Source organism: Phascolarctos cinereus, unplaced genomic scaffold (assembly GCF_003287225.1).
Source record: "Phascolarctos cinereus isolate Bilbo 61053 unplaced genomic scaffold, phaCin_HiC Scaffold_9;HRSCAF=440, whole genome shotgun sequence".
Lineage (NCBI taxonomy): Eukaryota > Metazoa > Chordata > Mammalia > Diprotodontia > Phascolarctidae > Phascolarctos > Phascolarctos cinereus.
This window is the reverse complement of record NW_027556402.1, coordinates 17353218-17377780: the sequence shown is the minus strand read 5'-3', so window position 1 is coordinate 17377780 and position 24563 is coordinate 17353218. Positions and strand designations below refer to the sequence as shown.

At 41.3% G+C, this 24563-nt stretch overlaps 2 protein-coding genes across 11 annotated transcripts in view; both read left to right on the top strand.

Annotated features, from left to right (window-relative positions):
- The window catches only part of ANKRD17 (ankyrin repeat domain 17), a 150348-nt gene extending 146721 nt beyond the window's left edge, over positions 1-3627 (top strand). Inside the window, 2 exon segments of the mRNA XM_020988492.2 lie at positions 181-345; positions 1310-3627. Of these exon segments, the coding sequence (XP_020844151.1) occupies positions 181-345; positions 1310-1369 (225 nt within the window). The 3' untranslated portion in view covers positions 1370-3627.
- A 5256-nt stretch (positions 3628-8883) lies between these two features.
- Positions 8884-24563, top strand: part of COX18 (cytochrome c oxidase assembly factor COX18) — an 89333-nt gene continuing 73653 nt past the window's right edge. For 7 of the 10 annotated variants that reach the window (XR_013483859.1, XR_013483857.1, XR_013483858.1 and 4 more), the window contains exons 1-5: positions 8884-9281; positions 11790-11890; positions 12441-12604; positions 16240-16364; positions 19454-19561. Coding sequence is in view for 4 of the 10 variants with exons in the window: in XM_078148249.1 (XP_078004375.1) it covers positions 8940-9281; positions 11790-11890; positions 12441-12604; positions 16240-16364; positions 19454-19561 (840 nt within the window). In the remaining 6 variants the exon portion in view is untranslated. Of the gene's footprint in view, positions 9282-11785; positions 11891-12440; positions 12605-16239; positions 16365-19453; positions 19562-20947; positions 21656-24563 lie in introns of those variants that run through there. The other 3 variants (XM_020988490.2, XM_020988491.2, XM_078148250.1) reach the window with 3 other exon arrangements.

Below are 24563 nucleotides of genomic sequence, written 5' to 3'. Positions count from 1 at the left end.
CAGTCACGTATTGTCATATCTGGCACTGAAGTGATAAAAGTATGTGACTGTGAAATTCATATTACCTAGTTTACTTACCAGATTGAACAAGTTGATATTACAATTTGAAAATGACTCTTGGGTGTTTGTTTATAGGCATGACTGTTATCTAACTATGCTTTCCCTTTTCTTTCTCCCAAGGGTATGCCCTTTTCTGTCTATGGGAATGCAATGATCCCTCCAGTAGCACCTATCCCAGATAGTGCTGGAGGGCCCATATTTAATGGTCCTCATGCTGCTGACCCCTCTTGGAACTCACTGATAAAGATGGTTTCAAACTCTACAGAAAATAATGGCCCTCAAACGGTAAGATTGATGAAATAAAATAGAAAACAAAATTGATTAACCATGTGAATATTCTTGACGACATCTTCATGTGTGCATGTAGGACTTGACAGAAAGATAGGGAAGGAGGAAAGTGTTAAGTACATTCAAAGCAACGAACCCCCACTGAATGAAAAATAAATATGTGTATTAGGTCACAATATCCACAAGGGAAATTGTGTTCTCTTTCTGTAAAAAATGTGTAGATCCCAGTGTAGGTTCCCAGTAGGGAAAGGCCACTAGCAGTTGCAGGGGATGAGGGAAAAAGGCTTCATGGAGATGGTGGGGCATAAACTGCATTATGAAGCAAGAGAGGGATTTTTTGACATGAATACGAAGAGAAAGAACATTCCAGGCTTGGGGGGGTGACCCCTGCAAAAGTATGGAGCTAGAAGCTGGAGGGTTATGCATGAATCACAGAGGGGGCCATTTTGGCAGGATCACCGAGTGAGATAGTATCCAGTGTCTAAGGAGCCCAAGAAGATCGATCGATCAATGTCAGTGTCAGCTTGTAAAGGGCCAGACAGGAGTTTGTTTTCTTAAAGGCAATAGGGAACTGAACCACTGGAGGTTAGTGAGTAGAGAAGTGATGTAGCTGAATCTGCCCTTAAGGAAAATGACTGACAGTAGAATGGTGGATGGCTGGCAAGGGGACGTTAGGCGATACAAAGAGGGCCTGAACTTAGGTGGAAAGAGAATGAGTCTGGGAGAATGCCAAGATCGTGAACCTGGAAGACATAGCAGGATGGTGGTACCTTTGACAGAAATAAGGATGTTTTGAAGACAGGAAGGTTTGGGAAGTTGAGTATGTTTGATTTACTCATTCATTCCCCCCAAATGGTGAATTGGGAGGTGGGGGCAAGTCAATTTATTGTTTCCCAAGATGCTGAGAATATGTAATACTTTGGTGTTTTCTGATTCAGTGTTACATACTTTAATTCCTCAGGTGTGGACTGGAACTTGGGCACCTCATCTGAACAGCGTCCATATGAACCAGCTTGGCTGATTGGGATCAACTGGTTAGCCTGCAGATTCCTTTTCATTCAGAGGAAATCACAAGTGGCCGAAATAATTTTTATGTTCCCAAATCATTCTACTGATGTGCTTGACTGAAGTGTGTAGGCTTTTTGCAGAAGATCTTACTAACTGACCTTTTTTCTGTGAACATTTGTGACCATCCATTCCCCACCACCCTACATTTCACCTTAGTTAGCATTCTTTCTTCTTTTCTTTTTTTCTTTCCTTCTCTCCTTTCACCCCAGTCCTGTCCCTGCCCCTGGACATAACTTTCTGTTGAAGCTGTTCTTTGGCTGGTTGGTTTTAGTACTGTAAACTGCTTCTGAGCAAACACGGAAATTTAGCAAAATTATGTAAACTTGATCCTGAAGTTTTAGAATGGCAAATAAATGTACAATTGTTTACATAACAGAAATGGCTAAGCAGAAAGTAAATTTCAATATGTCAGTATAGAGGCTCTACTTTATGTAGACTTAAATTAATGTGAGATATGTACCTTCATATTCAGAAATCTGGATGTTTCCTTCATACATTAAACTATTAATAAGCATAACATTTCTACTTGTGTAATTTAAGTACAGTATAAAAGAACGGATGAATGGGTATCACCAGTTTGTGTTTCCCCACATGAGCTTTCAAAAAAGCTAAACTTGTTTTATTTTGGGAATGGGAGAGGTTTGTAGCAAGGCACAGACTAGAGTATATTTCATTACTTTTACCTTGCAAAAGTTTCCATGTTTCTTAATCTTTTGGCACTTTCAGAACCCATAGGCACAATCTCTTTTCCATGCTTCTAGGCCCCTCCAGTCCTAGTAAGATGCCTTGGTGTGATGTTAGTCAATCATTCCTGCAATGATTTCCATCCTTGTAGTTGCTACCACAGAGTGGCTTACCTCAAAGATCACATTTAGCTCCTTCCGATTTTAAAATCTTTTACATTTCTGAGTGGAAAAAGACACTATTGGCTACCAAGGCAGTTTTTCTTACTTGGTAGATCTTCATAGAAAGTTTGGTATTAAGAACTAGCTGTATGAACTGCTTATTCTAGGTAACTTTCAGTTTCATCTATCCCAAGTTTATCCTGAAAATCTCAATTTTGAAACTTAATGCAAAGTGTTAAACACTATATTAAAAATGCTTTGTTCTCATCACCAGTGCACTCTCTGTGATGCTAGGACTTGCCAGCTCATGCTGAATGTAAAGGGCATTGTGAACTTGAGGTTTAGCCAGCTTATGTTGCACACAAACCCTCAGATTCTACTTTAAAACATGTACTATATACTGTTTAAACTCCATCCATTTGTCACAGCAAGCTGTAGTCTTGTACCTAACAAGGACACGAGTCTTACATTGTTGGTCTTTCTTGCTGAAAAGTAATGCGGCAAAATGGGTAGGAACAAAGTTAATAATATATATCTCAATTTGTCCATTTTCTGTAACATTAATTACACTCTGGTGAACAAAATGATTAACCAAATCTGACATGTCATCCTAATTTAAATGAATTAATGTAGTTCCTTGCTGTTAACAAAGTGATTTATCTACTGTGGTAGCCAGAGCAAGAAGGGAGTTGGGGGGGGGGGGGGAGAGATAATTTTATAAATGGGAGCCTTCATTCCTTTAATTATTATAATGTGTCCAGTAGTTGATGAATAATAATCTTTCTCTTTTTCTGCATTTCAGTTATTGCCTTAAAGCACATATTTTTTTCCAGCTGTCTTGTGATTATAACATCAGAAATTTAAGGAACAAATGAATCAAAATGCCCTACAGCTATTAATTAACTTAAATTTTAGCACTTTAATGTGAGTGGGGAACGAATGCCAATTTTGAAGTGTTTTTGTGTCCTTTGCCACTATCTTAACAATTTTATGCTAAATGGCCTTTCCTGTACTATAACTAGGATTATTTTCTATCTTAAATAATCCTAAGATATAGGTACAACCCAATATTTATTTATTACAAAAATTGTACTCTGGGGTCCAACAAAACTGAGTTACTGAGAATGTGTGATTTCTTACCAAAAAAAAAAAATCTGTATTTTTTTTTTTAAACTTGAAGTCAGAACTTCTTACAAGGGGATATGAGTTGGAATGCCCCATGTTTAGTTTGTCAATTAGGCTTGTTAAATATTATACCATGATTTTTAGTCTGTACTAGGAACATTTTTCAGGTACATTTTTTATATTTTAAATGTAATGCCTTTTATTTGACAAATAAAAGAAGGAACATAACCTTTTGAGACCATGTAGGTCTTTTCTTTTTTGTTCCCACTTTTTAAAGAGAGCTTCAAGAATTGGTATGTGTATATGCAGACTATTACGTGATTTATTTCTCCCATAATCATTTAAGGAGTGACTTAACTCACGTCCTTGAGTTAGTTCACAACTTAAACTACATAGTCAATATCTCAGTAATACGTAATCTGTTTATACCAACCACTTAGCAAATTCTATTTATTTATCTTTTCAAATAAGTCTAGTTTCTCATGTTGTTTTTTTTTTTAAATATCAGCTGAGAAATTGGATTTTGGTGCTTAATCTAAAGCATTTTTTCCTTGTTTTGCATTAAAGTTTATATGATGAGCTGAATTTTTTTTGGTTCCTAAATCACTATTATCAATTTCATGGACATTTTTTTCTTAGAAAAATCTATTAATTAAATTCAGTTTTGTTCTGCACAAAAATTGTTTTCTGTCCTAGTTTTGCCATGAAATTAACTCTTCTGTGGAAATGCAAAATTCCATTGGTTCGTTCACACAGAGCTAAGTAGCATGGCTACTTTTAGGAAAAAGGAAAGGGAAAAATAAGTTTATTAAGCCAATTCTGACCTTTAAGAAACCAAGCCAGCTGAGTTTATTGTTTTTACAGGATTAAATTTGTCAATGGACGTTGGATTCAAACACCAAGGGCCTCAGATTTTATCTTGAATGAGATGAGGAAACCATGTTATAACATAAAATCCTTTCTTACTCCAAATTTAAAACTGTATTGTAGGAAATAATTTTTATATAATTTATGATTTTCTTCAAATACAAATTCTCTAAAAACTGGCATAGCTTTTTTCTTAAACTTTAATTTGAAAAGTCTGGACACCATATAGCCATGTTCTGTTGAACATCTCTTCCATGAACAGATATGGACAGATCAGCAATACATACAGAATTTTCACAGTAAAAAGAACTTTGGCAAAGATCTAGTCCAAACCCACCATTCTATATCTGAGAAAACTGAAGCCCACTCACTGTGTACACTGGTGGCCTGAGATTTCATGGGAAAGTTTTCCAGCTATGCTATGTGCTTTCTGTTGCATACATTTCATTCCTTGCAGACTCATGAATACTTTTTTTTTTTAAAGAAAGTAGATGTTATTGTGCAAATAAAGCCTTCACTAAGCACTTCTTATATGCCAGGGACTTGTAAGCAGCTGAGATAAGAAAATAGTCCATACTGCTTAGACGCCTATAAATACTATAACTAGACTAAAGGTGTAAATGGCTTTTATTCCTATTTTAAGTAATTGTACCTAGAGGCAAATGTGAATGTAGGTTTAAAATAATATTCAGTTCAAGAAAACATTCAGGGAGTGATTGAACCTATGAAATAGCTGACTTAAAATGGAATTTCACTCTATTTCCATTTGTTTCTAATACCTTTTGGCATCAGCAACCTAACTTAGAAGCTTTATCCATAACACTATGGTTTTTGTATAAGGAAATGAATAGAAATCAGTTTGTCCAAGGGATTCAGTTTTAAGAACCAGTTGGTTAAATTTGCTCTTACAGAATTAAACTTGGAATTTGGCTATTAGGTGAATTTAGTATTTGGGGATTATTTGGGCACCCAAGAAAGCTGGATCATTTATCAAAGGAGATTCTCTTGAGTTTCAGTATGTCCTTAAAAAACTAAGTACAAAATAAAAAGGTCATATAGGTCATAACATAGCCATGTTTTTTATTTGAGAGATGAGCACAACATGGCATGCTTTTTACATGACTTACAAATCACCTATAGTTACTTAAATCCATGCTGACTCCAAGAAGTAATTTAGAAAAATTACTCATGAAAATTTGTCTAGGGACTTAACCTACTGGACCATTTTTGGACCATGACATTTCAAAGCAAATGAACTGTGTGCCTTGCACATGGCAAATACTTAAGCATTTACTGGATTAAACTGAATAAGTAAAATGTACCTGCCAAGCTAGGAGCAATAAGAAATTGAGCACTGCAATGACTGTTGGATTCGGTAAGCAGAAATTTGACCCATTGGCCCAACCTTGATTGATGACTTTATGTGCAAGGAAATAAGTAAGTGGTGAGTGACCCTGTGCCCACTGCTGTTTGGCACAATGGGGAAGAAAAGTAAAAACCCCTGCCTTCAAGGAGATATTGCCTAAGGGAGCAGACAGGCACACACATTATCATAAACAAACAACAGGTACAGAATTAATTGGAGATAAATCCCAGATGGGAAAGGCTAACATTAAGGAAGATGAGGAATGATTTCTTGCAGGTGAGATTTTTTTTTTTTTTGCCGGGACTTGAAGCCAGGAGGCAGAGGAGAGGAAAAATAAAATTCTAGGGATGAGACGGCCAGTGAAAATTGCATGGAGGCAGAAGATACTCCTTTCCCTAGTGCAGACCACAACTTAAATACCTTCCCATCCTGTACCTTTCTTGCCCATGTACTCATAAATCTTCCATGAGGATCCGTGTTAGAGGGGATTGTCTAGGTATCCTATGGGCACCAATGCGGCAGTTGGGCTCTTCATCTCTGTCTCTTCTCTTACTCTCATATTTCCTGTTATGGTATCTTTCACCCAATTTATAAATGCAAAGTATATCTGGTAATAAGCTGCAGCCTGCTGAAGCCCACGGTACGTTTTACCTTTGGGTCGTCTAGTTTTGATTCTTTGAAAATTGTGGTGGTCCATGGTTCCGGCCACCTAGCATCACCGAGAGAATATTGTTACGTTTTGTTTCAGGCAGCAGCTCATCATTGTTACAAAGTACATGCAGTTTCCCAAATGCCCCTTGCCTGCTTCCCTTCTCTTCAGTTTTGAGTCCACCTAATTGGCCATTTGCTGTTTGTGCCCAAGACAGGTAGTTATTACTCTAAGGGACCCTGGATTACATGTCCATTTTTCATGGGATATTCTGGGCAATAGGGTTCTTCATCCATTTTTCCTGAATGTATTGTTGGGTTGATTGCTTCTTTATGGCGTTTGGCATTCTCATTGTTACAACTGTTAACATCAGTTAAACTTATAGGAGGTGCTGACATACAACATCAATAAAAGATTGTGGTTAATTAATTTTTTTCACCAGCCCTGTGATTTCAAAAGTGTAGGAAACTCCCTTTACCTGTAAAGATGAGCACGACTTTCCACGGCTTAATAGGCTTAGCCTGGGTTACAGAAAAGTTAACTGACTCTGGGAACATACAAGCAGGGGTGTCGGAGGCAACACCTGACCCCAGGTCCCAGGTCCTCTTGACTTGGAGGCCAGCTCCCCATCCACTATAATCTAGGTTCAATTACAAACATTAAAATACTTAGCATTTAGGTTAACACTTAAAAGTTACAATGCAAAATGTCTGAGTTCAGGTATTTAAATGAATTGTAATACAATTGTTTTGTTCACACGTTATGTTCTTGCACTCCAAATTTATGACTGACGTCATTTCACCGTATGACAGCGTGAACAGAGACCGATCTGCTCTTCTAAGTAGATGGTCTTTGTGTTGCTAGCTGCAGCCAGATGCAGATCATCTGCTTCGGTAACTCTGCTCCGTAATTTTCCCACAAGAGAACAGCTCTAACAACCTAGCAGATTCTCAGCAATCACGAGCACCTTTTTGCCACATTGACTCATTTGTACAATGATTTTGGATCTTAAATTACAGCCTGATCGTGCCAGGTGGAAAGAATACTAGACAGTACACTCCTAAAAAATCAATGTCTGTTTCCTCTTATCGTATACCAGTTACTGCTTCTAACCCTTACCTACGTCGAGATAAACGAATATTGAGCGTGCAGATTTTTCAGTAATGCCATAACTGAAATTAATTTGAAAGTGTAAGGCTGCACTCAACATAATGCAATTAATGTTTTCTGCTAGAAAATACATTGCAATGACTGCCAATGTTTGGGGCTGTGGTTTTAAATCCAAATGACACCATTATGTCCGGAATAAGTCTTTGTAGCGCCTTTCAGATCCAAGGTCAACCAGAAACTCCTGCCCTTAACATATCACTCCTTCAGCCGGGCTGCTTCAGGCAAGCCTAAAACGGACTGAAGTAGCTTATTTGGTATGAAAATTTAAGTGATCCCAAGAATCCAACAAAATAAACCTATCAAGCACCTCCTGTGCCTAAGACGTTTATTTGTCCCCAGTGTATTCAAAATCTGGTAAAAGGATAAGCGTCTAACTTTTTAATTATGATGCTGGTGAAAATAAGGGAGGGAAGAAAGTCTGTACTGACCACAGTCCCCACCCCCAACGCACTGCCGTCCTCATCCAGGGGAGAAAACCCCGCTCCCTCCACCTGCAGCAAAACGCCCTTGCGCACAGTAGGAAACCAAATTTTAAATACACGTTGAAAAAAAACATGGCAGCGTCGAGTTCATCCGCAGACCCCTACCCTGTGCTCAGTCCTGCGTTTGGGTCAGTTGGGGTCCCTTCCAAATCTGAGCCTACAGAAACACTTATTAAGCGCCTACTGTGTACACGACCAGGTCGATGCTAAGCGCCGGGGACACAAAGAAAAGCAAGAGAGCGCTTCAGGCGCCGGCGGTCTAACGGGGGAGACAATGGCGCCAACAGGGGGCACAATGGGCATCGTGCGGAGGGAAGGCGGGCAGCAGGACGCGGAGGCCTTGGGGGTCGGGGGTCATGAGGGGCACAGCGAAGTCGCCTGCCAGCTGACTCCCTTCCTAATCCCCTTAGACACAGCTTCCAGTGACCCCCCAAAACGCAGGCACTACGGGAGACGGAAGCGTTTACAGCTCCAGCCCCGGGATCCTTCCCTCCCCTTCCAGCAGGACGCGGGCTCCGGGGACAAGGACCTACAACGACGGAAGAAACAGCAGACGCTCATCAAAACGTGCTCTCTATTTTTCAAACGTGAGCCCCTCGCGAGCAGAGCTGCGCCCAGCTTAATTAAGGCAGCGCTTAGCAAATGCCTTATTCCCCAAGGCGTCGGCCGAACAAGGGGATCCTCGACCATACTCAGAGCGTACAAACTTGGGGCCTTTCCCCTCCCCCTGCCACAGCAGAAGCCCGCGCACGCAGTCGGAACCGAAGCTCCCTCAAAATCGAGCTGAGCTCTTCACCCCACGTGCCCGCCCCCAAGCTCAAGCCTTCTGAGTCTGGCCCAATCCGGCCTCTTCCCCTATGCTGCGCGTGCGCGGTGGAGCTCCTTGACCCCGCACGTAAGCGGAGGGAGGGACTTCCGCCCTGCGGCGGCCCAGGATTCGTTACTCGCTCTCTGCCCCGGACGAAGTAGGGAGGACGCCTTCGGCTCGCAAAGGGGCACGGCTCTGTTTGCTGGCTACGATGCTGTGTGGTGCCCGGCAGCAGCTGCGGAGGCGGCTCTTACCCGCCCTCCTGGGGAGCAGAGGCTGTCCGGCAGGGCGGGGTGAGCCGCTGGGCAACCCCAACCCCCTCCTGCCTGTGGCCGCCTGTGCTTATGGTGCGGCCGCGGGGCCGGCCGGGGCCGGGGGCTGGTACGAGACCCTGGCCACGTCAGCCCCAGCACACTGGGCGGAGGCGGTGCTATTGGGAGCGCAGGACGCCACCGGGCTGCCGTGGTGGGCCAGCATTATCGTCACCACCACGGCCTTGAGGAGCGCTGTCACGCTGCCCCTAGCCGCCTACCAGCATTACATCCTGGCCAAGGTGAGCGCGCGTGCGCGGGGCGGGGAGGAGAGCCAGACAACCCCGCCCTCTGCGAGCTCAGCCTCTAGCCGCGCCCCGACAAATCCGCCCTCGTGCGCAGGCTCGAGCCCCGCCCCCTGCGGCATCTGTCCTTGTGTGTGGGCTCGAGCCCCGCCCCCAGCGGGAGCTGAGCTCGCAGCTGTGCAGAAGTAGGGATGTACGTGCGTGCATACGTATTCACGTGTGCAGGTACGTACGGGCACACGCGTGGTAGTAACCTTCGGGCGCCGTTCCACGGCGCTTTCTGGGACGGCTGTGCTAGTTCACAGCCCCAGCCGTCAGCAGTGCATCAGCGTGCCAGTTTTCCCCAAGCCCTCCAACATTTCTTCTTTTCCTTTGTTGTCAGCTTTGCCGTTCACGTGGGCGTGAGGTGGAATGCAATTGGAAGGTCTCTAATAGTGATTTGGAGCATTTTTAAAATATGACTATAAGTAGTTGAATTTCACCCCTTCAGAACTTGCAGTTTGTCTCCCCTGACCATTTATCCACTGGAAAATAGCTCTTACTCTCATAAATTATAATCAGTTTCTTATTCCTCAGAAATGAGGGCATTGGAAAAGCTTGCTGCGGAAGATTTTTTTCCCAGTTTTTTCCATTCCACTGTTAGTTACATTGGATTTCTTCGTTCAAAAACTTGTTAATTGTATGTAATCAACATTGTCCATTTTATCTCTTGTGATCCTCTCTGTCCCTTGTTTGGTCGTGAACCCTAAACCTGTACCTATATCCGAATTGTAATATTTTCCATTTTCCTCTAATTTGTTTTAGGCTATGACCAATGGGGCATGAAGAATGTTGGAGTTTGTCTTGGTGGGTGGTGCCCGAGGTTGGCCTAAACCTGATTTCCGCCAGACTGCTGTCTACTTTTCTCACTGTTTGTGTCAAATAGGGAGGCCTCTTTACTCCAATAACAAGGGTCTTTGAGATAACTGAACACAAGGTTGCTGGCTTAATTTCTTCCTGTATGTTACGTACCTGATCTGTGCAGCAGATTCACCTCTCTATTTTTTAGTCAGTTATCACATTGTTTTGGTGGTTACTGCTTTGTAGTGTTATGTGACATCTGATACTACTAGAGTCCCCTTCCTGGCAGTTTTCAAAGGAAGGAAGTCTGACTATCAACAGCTATATAAAAAGATGCCCGAAATCAGAGATAAGAAGAGAAATATAACTTGCAACAGCTCTGAGATGCCGCTTCATGCATATTAGATTAGCAAAGATGACAAAAATGGAAAAGAGAAATTGTTAGAGGAGCCCTGGGAGAACAGGCAGACTTGATGCGTTGGTGGAGCTGTGCATTTGTCTAACCAGTCTGGAAAGCAGCTTGGTAGTACCTCTATTAGGCATAGACTTTCCAAAGATCAAAGAAAGAATGGGAAGGGACCCATGTGTACAGAAACATAGCAGTGCTTTCTGTTGTGATCAGGGTCTGGAAGCAAAGCAGTCGCCCACCGGCTGGGAAATGGTGACTGAGCAAATTATGGTTTGTGGATGTGATGAAAGGCTGGTGCTGTCAGCATTCTGCAGGAGCATGGTTTCATGGAATCTTGAGAAGATGAATGTGAACTGAGGCAGTGAAGTGAGCAGAATCAAGAGAACGATTTATACAGTCCCTACAGTAATGTAAAAGAACATAACTTTGAAAGGATTTACAACTCTGTCAGTGCATTAACCAATTATGACTCCAGAAGACTGATGATAAACCTTTTCAAATGGTTAAAATTGCAGACCGTAAAGCCCTCTTATTAGGTGTCATTTTCATGTTTTCCCCCCTCTTGGCACAGAGATAATGGACTAGAAGTACATAGAAAGGACGTGTTTTCAGCCGCAGTCAATGTGTGGATTTGTTCTGTTTGGCAATACTTGTTACATGAGAGGGCTGGTATTTGTTTCAGTGTGAGGAGTGATGAATGCTCCCCCGCGTTCATTTTATTTCGGGAAGCGTAGGTGGGTCATGATAGTAATGCCGCCGAATGAAGAACATCAAGAAAACATGAGAAAATAGAACGATTGCAGAGCAGAGTTGGGGAGAAGCACAGATAATGAGAGGACAGTCTGGGCCCTGTCATGTTGCAGTTAATATAGATTTTTAAAACCTGGTGAAAGTTCATAGTTTCATATGCAGTTCTCTTCTGTTCATGTTTATTGATGCCATAATAGAAAAAAGGCATTGTTAAAAATGATGGACAGAATTAGGCCAAGGACAGAACCCTGCGATCTTCTAATAGAAATCTCTTGTGTTGAAATCCATCCATCAGTCATTATTCTTTGTGTCTAGTCATTCTGTGAGGTGCTTGTTTTTTATCCTCTCAATTAGATTAACCTTTCTTGTAGTGGGACCTAAGGTTATGCATGTGCAATGTTTACTTTTTTGAAAATAAAACAGGATATAGGGAAAAAGAAGCACAAGTGACTGTAGATAAAAATTTTAAATGTGTTCATAACAAAGTCTACTTTCTTTTTAGCTAGGTGGAAAATTTGCAACCAGAAATAAAAATGATTGCAAAAAATCTTAATTATGACATTGCACTTCGAGCAAAACAGTTGGGATGGTCAAAAAGACTAAGTAGGTAAGATAATTTCCACATAAGAGACACTTATTAAATATTAATTTAATATAATTTAGTAACTAAATGCAGACTGTAAAAGACAAATTTTGAACACAATGTCTGAATGATGTTAGCAACTATCCTTAGACATTCCACATTTTTACCAGGAAAACGTTCAGCCTTTCACACATTTTAATGTGTTTTTGAAGACTAATAGCTTCATTAATGTATCTTTTCATTTGCAAATAATCTTTATTATAATTTAAATCAGATCTAGTGAAGTAAGAATTTTAACAGCAACGTTATTCACATCGATTATAACAAGTTACTAATAAACTTTGATGTAAATTAAATGGATTATTAAAGATTTAAAAATGAAATTTCTTAGTTGACATTTGCTCAGATGACCCCTTATGAAGTGTATGGTAATAGAAGACTAGAAAACTATATAGCATCAACTTAGTTTTTGCTCTGGATATGAGATGCTAACTTGGGTTGTTGTTTATTACAGGAGTTTTTTTAAAAATGAATTTTAAATGACTTTTTCTTCCTCTCATCTCTCTTCATTCAGGCTCACTTACCTGAACAACATGAGGAGGATTGTTTCAGAGCTGTATATTCGGGATAATTGTCACCCATTCAAAGCCACTCTGCTGGTATGGATTCAGATACCAATGTGGATCTTTATGTCTGTTGCCTTGCGGAACTTCAGTCTAGGGATAACGGATTCAGAAGGTGATCATTTAAAAAACACGGTTTCTCTCAAAACATTATCCCTCTTTGCTTTTACCAAAAAATTATTTTCTTGTTTTAATATTATGATAAAAAGTAATAACATTGTTTACTGTGTGATTTATAAATATTAATTCTCATGTCCCTTTGGTAACATAAGATGCTTTTAAATTTCTAAAGCATTTGTGTGCATAATACAGGGCTTTTTTGTTTTTGTTTTCAGTGGCTAGAGGGGAGCAATGGTATAAAGATATCCAGATAAAGCCAATAGGCAGTTCTGTCTTATGATTCAAGGAATGATGATGTGGATCTCAGGTGTCATGGTGGCTGGGGAGGGTTTATTTAATAGAGGATATGATTGTGATTCCCTCCTGGAGACTATCTCCCTGTTGAACCAGCATAGACAAAGGTCTGCTGTCATCCCAAGGTATGTTATCTAAGTCATGACAGCTGAGATTTATCAAGCCCAAGAAACACCTCTCATTCCTAGGAATATACAAGGTAACAAGTGATTGTGGCAGGTAGGAGATGAAATGACTGAGGGAACAAAGGTGCAAGCTTCTGAGCATTTCAGTTTATCAGAACCAGGCCCCTTCCTCAGCTTAGGTAATTGAGGGGAGTAGGACAGCAAGTGATTAATTGTGGGAATGGACTGAACTGTGCTGACTCCCATTTTGTGACTCGCTTCTGGAGCTACCTCAGTTCCCTTTCAATCCAGTTATGGGTCTAGCCCAACTCTGTCTTGAGAGAAAACGTTATTCAGTTGTGGGAACTGGGAGAAAACCTAATTGCATTTTTGAGCCTGTGTCTGCGAGGCTGGGAAGCTGGACCAGCTCTGCCTGCTGCCTAGAGACCCCTAACTAAGGCCTAGGTTATACTGACCAGAAAGCCAGTCACATGCGGAGATTGGTGCAAGGTGTTCTCTCCCAGTACATCTCGAGCAGCCCATGCGTCTTCTCTGAAAACTGGCCCCGTCCTGGTCCATCAGTTGTTGTTGTTGTCATGTCCCCTTGATTGTTTACAGATGCTTGGGAGGAGTAGGGCATCTCTTCTTATTAATTCAGGGAACTGCACCTGTTCACTCTCTTCCTCCCAACTGGGAAAGTTGCTAATCTTTCCTTCCATTAGAAATCAGATTCCCTAATTTTGTGTCCTGCTTAATTGTTTTCTTTTAGTTAGTTAGTCTTATTTGATTACTTGTTTTTACCGTATAAAAATCTGAATTTGGGGTCCAGTTCCAAAGTTGAGGAAGGCTCCTAGTCCTGATTTGTTTTGGCAATGGCTTTGCCTTGCCATGCGTTGCTTAATGAGTCAGTGTGCTCAGAAGCTTGATCCTTTGTTTCCAGTCATTTATTTCATCTCACCCACTGCATGAAATTACCTGAAGGCACCTAGAAATGAGGATTAGGCACCTTGGCAACATGGTGGATAGAGCTCTGGGCCTGGAGTCAGGAGGATCTGAGTTCAAATGTGGCCTCAGACATTTACTAGCTGTGTGACTCTGAGGAAGTCTTTTCACTTCTGTCTGCCTCAGTGTCCTCCACTCTAAAATGAGAATAATCATAGTAGACAATAAGGCTGCTATTGGGATCAAATGCTGGGATATTTGTAAAGCACTTTACTTGGCAAGTAGCTTGGCTAGATTGCAGTTCACCTGATAACTCGCTGCAGGTTTTAGGGTCCTACAAGCTCGTTAAGAGGCAACAGCGATAGGGCAGCCAAAGCATGAGTGATTTGTGTCCAGCACAGGGGACATCATAATTCCATCGTGATCTGATCAGGGCAGAATCTATTTGGAGCTATGCTTAATTCGGTGCCACATTTCCTGAAGAAAATTAGCAAGCAGGAGGGCACTCAGAGGGGACGTGTGAAGTAAGGTGGCTGTATGAGTATGATGATGAACGTTTTAGACTCCAAATATTTGAAGCAATGTCATGGGGAAGAGAAGCTAGTCTGACTCTGCATGGACTCGGGCCAGAGCATTCAAGTAGCAATGGCTGGAAACTTGCAGACGGTAAGGAAGAGGCCCCTAAGAATCAGGACCTTCCCCAAATGAAATGGACTGTTTCAAGGGGCGTCGGATTTCCTATGTGCCACATGACTCAGTGAATGGATGGCCATTGTCAGGGATGCAGAGGGCATTTCCGTTTAGATTGTTGTCTTAAAGGGAGGTGATGCCATGACATGAAAGTGAATTGGATTTAAGTGAGGGAGGGCTGTGCTAAGTCACCAACTTCACTTTCTCCTCCACAGCCATCTGGGTCCAGTGGCAAGATATGGATTAGGGCAACTGGAGATGGCCCTGGATGCAATAGGAGACCTTGGCCTTTTAACAAGCTAAGCTCTTTTAACAGGTCTCAGTTCGACTGAGGCAATGCCCATTCAGTGATTAAGGCTAGGTAAGACTGGAGGCTGAGAATGGCCTCTTTTACTTAGTCAAAAAAAAAAATCCATCTGGGAGGGGAAGACCCTCAGGGTTTCTGGCCAAAACAGAAACAGTTGCTGTTTACTTTTACTCTGAGCCAAGGAATGTACATTTTGATCTCTGAAACCTCCCAAGACATTTTGGGCTTCACATACCTAGATTTTGGCTAGATTTTGTTCTTAAAGACCATGCCTTAAACCCAGATCGCTCTGACTCTCATTGATTGGCCAACAGTAGGTCTCTGGCTAAGCCCCACTTGGTCATTGTTTGACCTGTTAGGTAAGTTTTGGACTAAGTAGCATTTGAGCTCCTTTCCAGTCCTGTGATTCTTTTGTAGGCTGAGTCACTGTAGAATTGATATATCACTTCTTTAATTCTGATTCCTAACTGGAAAAATAATTTTCTTTTTTTTCTTTTTTTTAATTTTATTTTTATTTTGATTTATTAACAATCACTTCCATATGCTTTTGAGTTGAAAATTTTTCTCCCCCTTCCTCCCCCCCCAAGATGGCACACAATCTGATATAGGCTTTACATTTACATACCCATTAAACATATTTTCACATTAGTGAAGTTGTAAGTAAAAATTAAAACCAATAGAAGGAACCATCAGAAAGATGAAACAAAACTCAACAGAAGGTAAAAATAAGTGATGATAATTCGACTTCCATAGTTCTTTCCTTGTATGTGGACAGCATTTTCCATCCTGAGGCCTCTGGAAGTGTCTTAGATCCTTGTAATGTTGAGAAGGGTTCAGTTTAACACTCTTAGTCATTGCGTAACGTGGCTGCTATTGTGTACAAAGTCCTCTTTCTGCTCACTTCACTCAGCATCAGACCATATAAGTCTTTCCAGGCTTTTCTGAAGTCAGCCTGTTCATCATTTCTTATAACACAGTAGTATGGAAAAATAATTTTATTAAAAGTATACCAGGCAAGAAAAATTTCCACTTTCTGCCTTTAACACACAAGGAGGGAAAAAAAATAGTGTAAGGTAAAACAGCTCTTTAAGTTCATATAATCCCACAACCTGGGGAAAAAATTAGGCAAAAAATGTAAAAGAAAAAGAAAAAACTTGTGGGCTAATAATAATCTTAGTCCAAAATAAAAACTCTACTAGCACATGAGTCACCTCAGTTCACACGTTTTCTGTTTCTACTTTTCATAAGAATTATAATCTCTCAGTTTGTAAAAATATAACATATCTTTTTCAGGAGGCTTTTCTATTCGGGAACAATTTTCAACAGGTGGAGTCCTGTGGTTTCCGGACCTCACCCTGCTTGATTCCACATGGATTCTACCAATCTCAGTTGGTATGCTGAATTTGTTAATAGTGGAGGTAAATTGTTTAGATGGAGGGATTTTTTTTGTTGTTGTTAAATGTACATTGAGGACGAGTTGAACAATAGAAAAGTAGTCCTTGAAAACTTTGTGTTATATGTGTGTTTGTGTGTTAGACCAGCCAACAGACTTCTTTAAAGTCTTGGTTTGCAGATAATGAAGTCATTTAAAGTTATAATGGCAAGAAAATGATTAATGTAGATGAAGAGTGTCAGTAGGTCACTAATCAGGTAAAGGAATGTTTGTAACATGCATGGTAATACTGATAGCTCACACATATGGAGTATTTCAGAGTTTACAGGGCGCTTTGAGTGCCTTGTCTGAAGCGTACATAGGCATTGGGGATACAGAGACAATATGAAATAGGCCTGGCTGCCATGGCCCTTCCGTTATACTAGGGAAAGGGGGCATACAGCATGCTCCCAGATAGATAAATACTGAGTGATGAGAGGAGGCATCGACGGATTGGTTAGGAGGGGAGGGCCTGCATCCCAGGCAGAAGCGGAGGCCTGTGCAAAGGAAAGAGAGCAAATACGAAATTGAGGAACACCGGGTAGGCCAGTTTGGCTTCAAAATAGATTGTGAGAGAGGGAAATAATATCCTAAAGAAAACAGCAGGAGAATAAAAAGGGGAAATAACGTCCTCCTGGGAAGCCGTCGTCTCCAAGACACTGTGATGGTGCAGCAGGGTGTGGGGGACGGGTTTAGGGGTGAGACTGAGAGTAGCATGGGGTCATGGATTGAAGCTTGGAATAAGGAAGAAGACCAGGTGCAATCTTACCTGTGTGACCCTCCCTCTGCGTCTGCTTCATAAAATGTCTGCAAAGTGAGGGAGTTGGATTTGGAAAGCACTCAAGTCTGGGGTGCAGTGGTGCAGCTCAGTCGGAGGCAGTGGTCAGGCATCTGGGTAGGTATGAGTGGCATTGTGGGGTACTGGCTCCAAAGTCCCAGGGTTTGGGTTCAGATCCTGCCTCTGATGCTTGTTAACCTGTGTAACCTTGGGCAAGCCACTTAGTCTTCTTTGGCTTTAGTTTCCTTACCTGTAAAATGAGGGGGTTGGATGAGAGGCCTCTGAGATCCCTCCTCGGGCTAGGTCTGTCGTCCCATGTGTCCTGTGTGCTGCTGGAGACCAGAGTTCAGGACTGGCCTTGTGTAAAGGTGGTAATTGAAATTGAAGCCATTGGAGTCCATTGAAATCTCAGAGGCAGAGAGTGTGAAGAGAGAAGGCAAAGGGCAGGCCTAGAGAAACACCCACATCAAAGAGTCAGGAAAGGAAAAAGTAGGTGAGAGACAGAGAGAGAGAGGAGCCCCATTGGATAAGGTGAGAAGCCCAGGAAGAGAAACGTCCACATTGGGAGGAGCGGGCGACCAACGGCTTGAGTCTGCAGAGAAGTAGAAGCGGCGGCTGGGTTTAGGGGTTCTTTCACGAGTGACCTTGGAGAAAGCAGTTTCAGTAGAATAAGGGAGGCAGAAACCATATTGCAGAGATTGAGAGGGTGGGAAGAGGGAAGGTGGGTAGTAAGGAAATGGAGACTTCCAAAGAGTCAGAAGATTTGAGCATATTTATAGACATTCAGACTATGCTGATATAAAGATGTGTGTATGTATGTGTGTGTGCATGTATATGTGTGTGTATGTATGTATAAGAAAGTACACATTTTAAAATGTCATCTCAGCTATGTGTTGGCATTGTGTTATGGAACAGTTTTGAGGAAAATATTAATATATCTAGCTGTATCTTCATATATAGAAATGTTTCAGGAAGGAGAAATGAAAATGAAACTGTGACCTGCAAATATTTTTCTTTCAATTACACAAACATCTGTGCATAAGAGACTTTCAGCTCTGTTCTTCAGATAATAAAAATTTGATGCTGTTGTGGGTGTTGAGAACCTTTTCAGCCTTTAAAGATCATTCACCTCATTTCAGCCCCAATTACAATGGATTAACTAGATCAGTTGTCATGTTTCTGGGCTCATGTCACAACTGTTAGGACATAGGACTCAGACTGTGGAGTGTGTACCCACGTACACAGAGCGTCCATTTGTACATTGAGGGAACACAGTCAGTTATAGCACTTGAATGAAAAGCAACTCGAGGAAAAATGAAGGTCTACAAAAATAACGGCTATCATTCACTTAGAGTCTAGGCATGGGGAAAGAATTAAGCCCGCATTCATTATTTCAGCTAAATGAAATCGTGGCAGATCTCTGAAATGTTCTTGCAGCTCCACACACGAGATAGAAATGGACAGAGATGACCCTCTACAAAGCGTTACTTTCGGCCCAGAAGGAGGATCATCAAAGGTAGCATTGGCACAGATCACCCAGTGGTTCCGGGCCTGATTCCCCCCTTGCCACGCAGCCCCTGATCACAGCTAAGCAGCCGTTTGCTTCTGTACCTGGCACAGCCCTGTCACCCTTCCATCTTTTCTACAGAGATGACACGGCCATGGTCAGGGCTGGTTGTCTGCATTCCCGTAGTGATGGGCTTTTACTGAGCACCTGCCGTTATTTAAGAGTAAGGATGGCAGCGCAGATGGGTAAGGAGTGAGCAGGAGAAAGGACCGGAGGTCAGGGAAGCTAATAATTTTACTCTTCGGGTTACATAAACATGTTTGGACTGCCTCCCAGCTCTGTGTCCTCAGTGATGCAACAGCAGGGGTGGAGGCTCTTCATTCTCTAAAGACTACTAACTTCTTTTTCTTTTTTCTTTTTTTTTTTCCTAGTTGCTAGTGCTTTTTATTTTATTTTATTTTTTTAATTTTTATTTTTTTTTCTTTTGGACTGAAACGAGAAAAGAAAAGGAAACTTATTGTAAACTTAAATATTGAAACAAACCTCTTTTTAGGTGGCATAGTTTCTTATTGGTAGCAAGTCAAAATCCTCTGTTTAGAGATTGCAGATGGCTGTTTAATAAGGTTTTTTTTTGAGTAGAGAGATAGCTAATTGAACATGTTTTCTGTAATGACAGAAGGATTGAGTTCAAGTTTTAAAAATTTATTTACCTTTCTTATGAAGTGCAAAATTTAGTCAAAATTTATCTAATTTGATTTGCCTCTTATGTCTGTGTTTTCTTCCCCTTCAGATTTTTGCATTACAAAAACTTGAAATGTCCCGCTTTCACAAGTATGTCACACATTTTGCTCGTGGAATATCTGTGCTGATTATTCCCATTGCTGCAACTGTGCCCTCAGTAAGTAATCTAGAACGGTGAGTGCGCTGTACGTTTCGGTGAAATGGTGTTTGTTAAATCTCAAGAGGCCTGACTCGAGTCTGACCTGTTGCATGAAGCCTGACCTTATCACTTCCTCCTCAGCCTGTCTGTGTGGCTTTGTGCCTCGTTTCCTGGGAACCTCGACTTCTCCCTCTTTGTACCCATCCCTAGCAACCGGTACGGTGCCTTACACATAGTAGTTGCTTAATAAATGTTTGTTGGATTGCCCATCCTAATTACTTACCCTCAGTGTGATTAGTTCATTAAACTACCAAATCAGATGGAGTCTAAACCATAGAGTTTGAGGATTAGGATTTCTTCTTCATAAGGTGATCCTGGTGAGAAAACTCTGCCTGCTGGCCCAGGTCATCATCTCTTCTGAACCCAGTGTCCCCTGTGAGTGCCCCAGGCAGCACTCTTGTCCAGGGGTAGGACTGGACCCCGCCTTCCTGACACCAGCCCAGCTCTTTGTAGGCTCCACACGCCACTTGCCTTTCAATAATAAAGCTATAATACAGTTTAGTATTTCGTCATATGATGCAGAAAGTAATGTTCTGATATTTGATGTTGCTTCCTGAGTTTTGATCTTGTCTCTCCAACTGAGTTGTAAGCTCTTTGAGGACAAAAACGGGATGCTTCTGTATCCCTCTAGTGCCTGAGAGAATGCTGAACATTCCTAATATTAGGAATTCAGTAAATGCTTTTTGATTAATTAATTCGTATATTTGGCCAAAATACAAATCAGATGATGTTGATGGCTAACATTATACTTAAAGAATGTTTTGTGGTCATTTTTCAGTAGTTCTATGCATCAAAAAATACTTGGTTTCTGCATGTCATTGTTTTGTGGTGATTCCTTATACAAGATTAAAGAACAGATGGAATGAATGAATAAAAAGCCATTAATAAGCCTTACTCTGTGCTAAGCACAAGGAGTACAAATAGAAAAAAGCCGCATAGTCCCTTCTCCCAGGGAGCTCAAATAATACCTGGAGATGAGACACATAAAAGGATAAGAAACACCCATGAGGACTCAAGCCACAGGGCAGCTGGTGCCAGATGGCTGCGTGTGGCTGGTACACACTGCTTCCTGAACGGGCCAGAAAGGGGCCATCCTGGTGGCTTGTCCTGGCTTCCCTCGGAGAATGCCGTAGAAGGGCAAGTCTGGGGATGGATGGAGCGCACATACACCCAGCTGGGCGGTCATCCAGCCTGACGGACATAGGCATTTTTTGTGGGGCGGACGCGGAATGCAGCATCGGCTCCGCAGCCGGCAGAGCAATACGCCAGGAGGGAGCGGCACCACCTGTGCTTGCTCTTCTGGGTGTCCTTGGTGCTGATGCTCATGTCTGTTTCTCTTTCCAGTCCATTGCGCTATACTGGTTCTGCTCCAGCTTCCTAGGCCTCTTGCAGAACCTGCTGCTGCGCTCCCCGGGATTTCGCCAGCTCTGCCACATACCACAGACAAGATCGCAGTCAGACACTCCTTATAAGGACCTCTTTGCTGCCTTCTATGCCAAATTCTTTTTAAGAAAATGACCTCTTCCTCAGTGACTGGAATAAATCTGACAGTTGCATCACTTAAAAATGGAAGGTTAAGATTTTGCTAACGATTCTTCACGGGAAGCTCTCTTGCGTGCTGTACGACGCCGTTAGGGTTTAAACTGCTGTGGCAGTATACGACGCTTGTGTTGTAGACGAGGGAAGCTCTAGCCAAGTAAGCTTGGGTGGTTGGATTGTGGAAAGAAAACTTGTTTTATATCTGAAGGATGAGTGGGTGGAATTTGTTGGGATTTCAGGAAACAATTAAAACTGAATTGCAAAAGAAAAGTATCAATAAATCCCACACATCTGAAATGGAGAACTGACTTCTCTGAAAGAAAAGCATCTATTGAAATAGTAAGTGGTAGTATTGCAGAGAGACTAACTGTATGTTAGGTTGAATGTAATAGATGTAAAAATTATAAGAAAACCAACCTTATGGAATCATGCCTCTCAAGTCTTCCCTGAAATAATGCAGTTGGTGTTATCTTCTTCTTCACGCTTCAATAAATCTGGACATCTCTGCTAAGATGCAAAGGGAGGGGAGCAAGTTTTATTGGCGGTTCCACACTTTTCAGGAAAGGTTGAACAACTCAGGTGTTTTGAAGAAGAGGAAAGAGTAGAGAAAATGCTAGCAAGAGAATTGAGAGAATTATCGCCCTCTGGTTTGGACCACCATTTTATAAATGAGCAAGTAGGCCCAGAGGTTAAATGGCTTATCTTGTAGTCGTGGGCTTGAGCTTAGTATTCACATCAGACTACCAGTATCATATGCTTTGCATCCCATGATATCGTAGGTGGGGGCAAGGGAGAAATAGAGTAATCGCCTTTTTTGTGTTTATACCTAGAAGCAAGATTAAAGGGTGCTGGAGTGTAGTGGTGTCAGACTCAAACAGACATCTGTGAGGGCTGCATATTGACTTAGAAAACCACAAATTTATGTTATCTATGTTGTGTTTTATTTTTATAAACATTTCACAATTGTATTTTACACATATATATAAATGGTTCCCCTGAGCTTGACACCTCTGCCCTAGTGAGTTCTAAGTAAGTTGGAGGTTTAGCAGGAGAAGATTTTAAAAAGTCTAGAATGACAAAATTTGCCTCAAAAGAAATTCTTAGAGCTAAGTTAACTTGAGACAAGGTGAGAGATCAGTGTTTTATTACTGTCTACACTAATCTTGTGTTTGTAATCCAGTCCTTTCCCAAAATTTTCACATCACTTCCCAATTTATCTTTCCAACCCACCACCTGATAGTACTCCCATTTAAAAAGAAAAAGAAAATGGCTGGCCATTGCCTACAAAATAAAATCTGAACCCATAATCCAACATTCCAAGGCCTTCCACAGTTGACTTCAGTGCCTCTTTCTAGCCTTTTCTCCCACTGTTCTTCACTGTTTCTGTTGCCAACAAAAGCTGATGATTCTCTGTCACAATCTGACATTCTGCCTTGTGTCTCTTTGCCTTTACTCATTACCTCCCATCACTACGATGGCTTTGATCTGGCTCTTTAATGCCTGACATGGCTGCTTCTCCTCCTCCTCAAAAAAATTGCCCCTATTTTCTTTACTCCCTATCCCTGTTACAAAAGTGATTACCTCAGATTTTTCATAGCACTTTGCCTGGACCCTTCTCAGTGGTTTGTAAGTTCCATGGAAGAAAGGTCAGGAAGGCCTGAATTCAAATTTGTGTGACCCTGGGCAAGTCACTAAACCCTGTTTGCCTCAGTTTCCTCCCATGTAAAATGAGCTGGAGAAGGAAATGGCAAACCCCTCCAGTATCTCTGCCAAGAAAACCCCCGATGGTGTTGTGAAAAGTGAGGTATGACTGAGCAACAACAACTAGAAAAATTATACTGGGGAACTACGTGAAAGAGAACAACTTTAAATGTTGATTTTTACATAACTCTAAGTGTGTGTGGCCTAGAATGGCAAAGAAAGTCCAAGCCCACAATCCGGTGTTTACAAGAAACACCTAAAACAAAGACTATAAAAACGAGAATCAGTCATGGAATCAAAATAAAGATTTACCTAAACAGAGATAAGGAAATTACCCAAGGCAACCGATATCAATGTTAGACCTGTATGCACAAATTGAGAGAACGTTTAAGCTCAGAGAGAAAAAGTTGACTGAATTGCAAAACGACGTAGTAATACAGCAGTAGAAGGAGAATTTGGTGTTCCTCTTTCAGAGCTTGACAAATCTAGAACAACAAATAAAAGGGAAAATACTGAACTGAACAAACTTGAAAAATTTGGGGCTAAAAGATACATGTTTTTTAAAAATTTTATTAACTTATTTTGATTTATCAACAATCACTTCTATATGCTTTTGAGTTTAAAATTTTTCTCCCCCTTCCTCCCCACCACCCTGCCTGAGACATCACACAATCTCATATAGGCTATACATTTACATTCCTATTAAACATATTTTCACATTAGTGGTATTGTAAGTAAAAATTAAAACCAATAGGAGGAACCATCAGAAAGAGGAAACAAAACTCAACAGAAGAGAAAAAAATAGCAACTCAACTTTCATAGTTCTTTCTTTGGATGTGGACAGCATTTTCCGTCCCGAGGCCTCTGGACATGTCTCAGATCCTTGTATTGCTGAGAAGGGTTAAGTTTATCAATATTAGTCATTGCACAACGTGGCTGTTATTGTGTACAGAGATCTGTTGGTTCTGCCCACTTCACTCAGCATCAGACCATACAAGTCTTTCCAGGTTTACGTGAAGTCTGCCTGTTCATCATTTCTTATAGCACAACAGTATTCCATTACATTCATATACCACAACTTATTCAGCCATTCCTCAAAGGATTGGCATCCTCTCAATTTCCAATTCTTTGCCACCACAAAAAGAGCTGCTATGAATATTTTTGTACATGTGGTTCCTTTTCCCATTTGTATGATCTCTTGGGGATATAGCCCTAGGAGTGCCGTTGCTGGGTCAAAGGGTATGCACATTTTTATAGCCATTTGGGCATAGTTCCAAATTGTCTGTGATTTCTTCTTAACAAACATTTAGGTATATACATAGTTGCCAGTACCATATGGCCCATTTACAGTAACAGATCATATACAAAGAAGTTATAAATACATATTAAAAAATTAGAAATTCTAAACATTTTGTATAGATCAAAACAATTAAATATAGATCAATTTAAACACGATCAAAGGACAGAGACCTAAATGGACAACTAACAACAAAATCCTGAATGTTGCCAGACACTGCTCTACTGCATCCTGTTGGATACTGTGTTCCCTAATGTTATTCTGAAGGCCGTTGCTAGATATTGCTACACTGGATATTGCCCATCATTGCTCTGCTAGATACTTCAGAAGTTGTTCTGGAATCCTTGACCACAATACTAAACTTTAACTACTTTTAGAAAAAGCATGACCCTCGTCCTAGGACCTTCATTTTGTGCTCCTTGA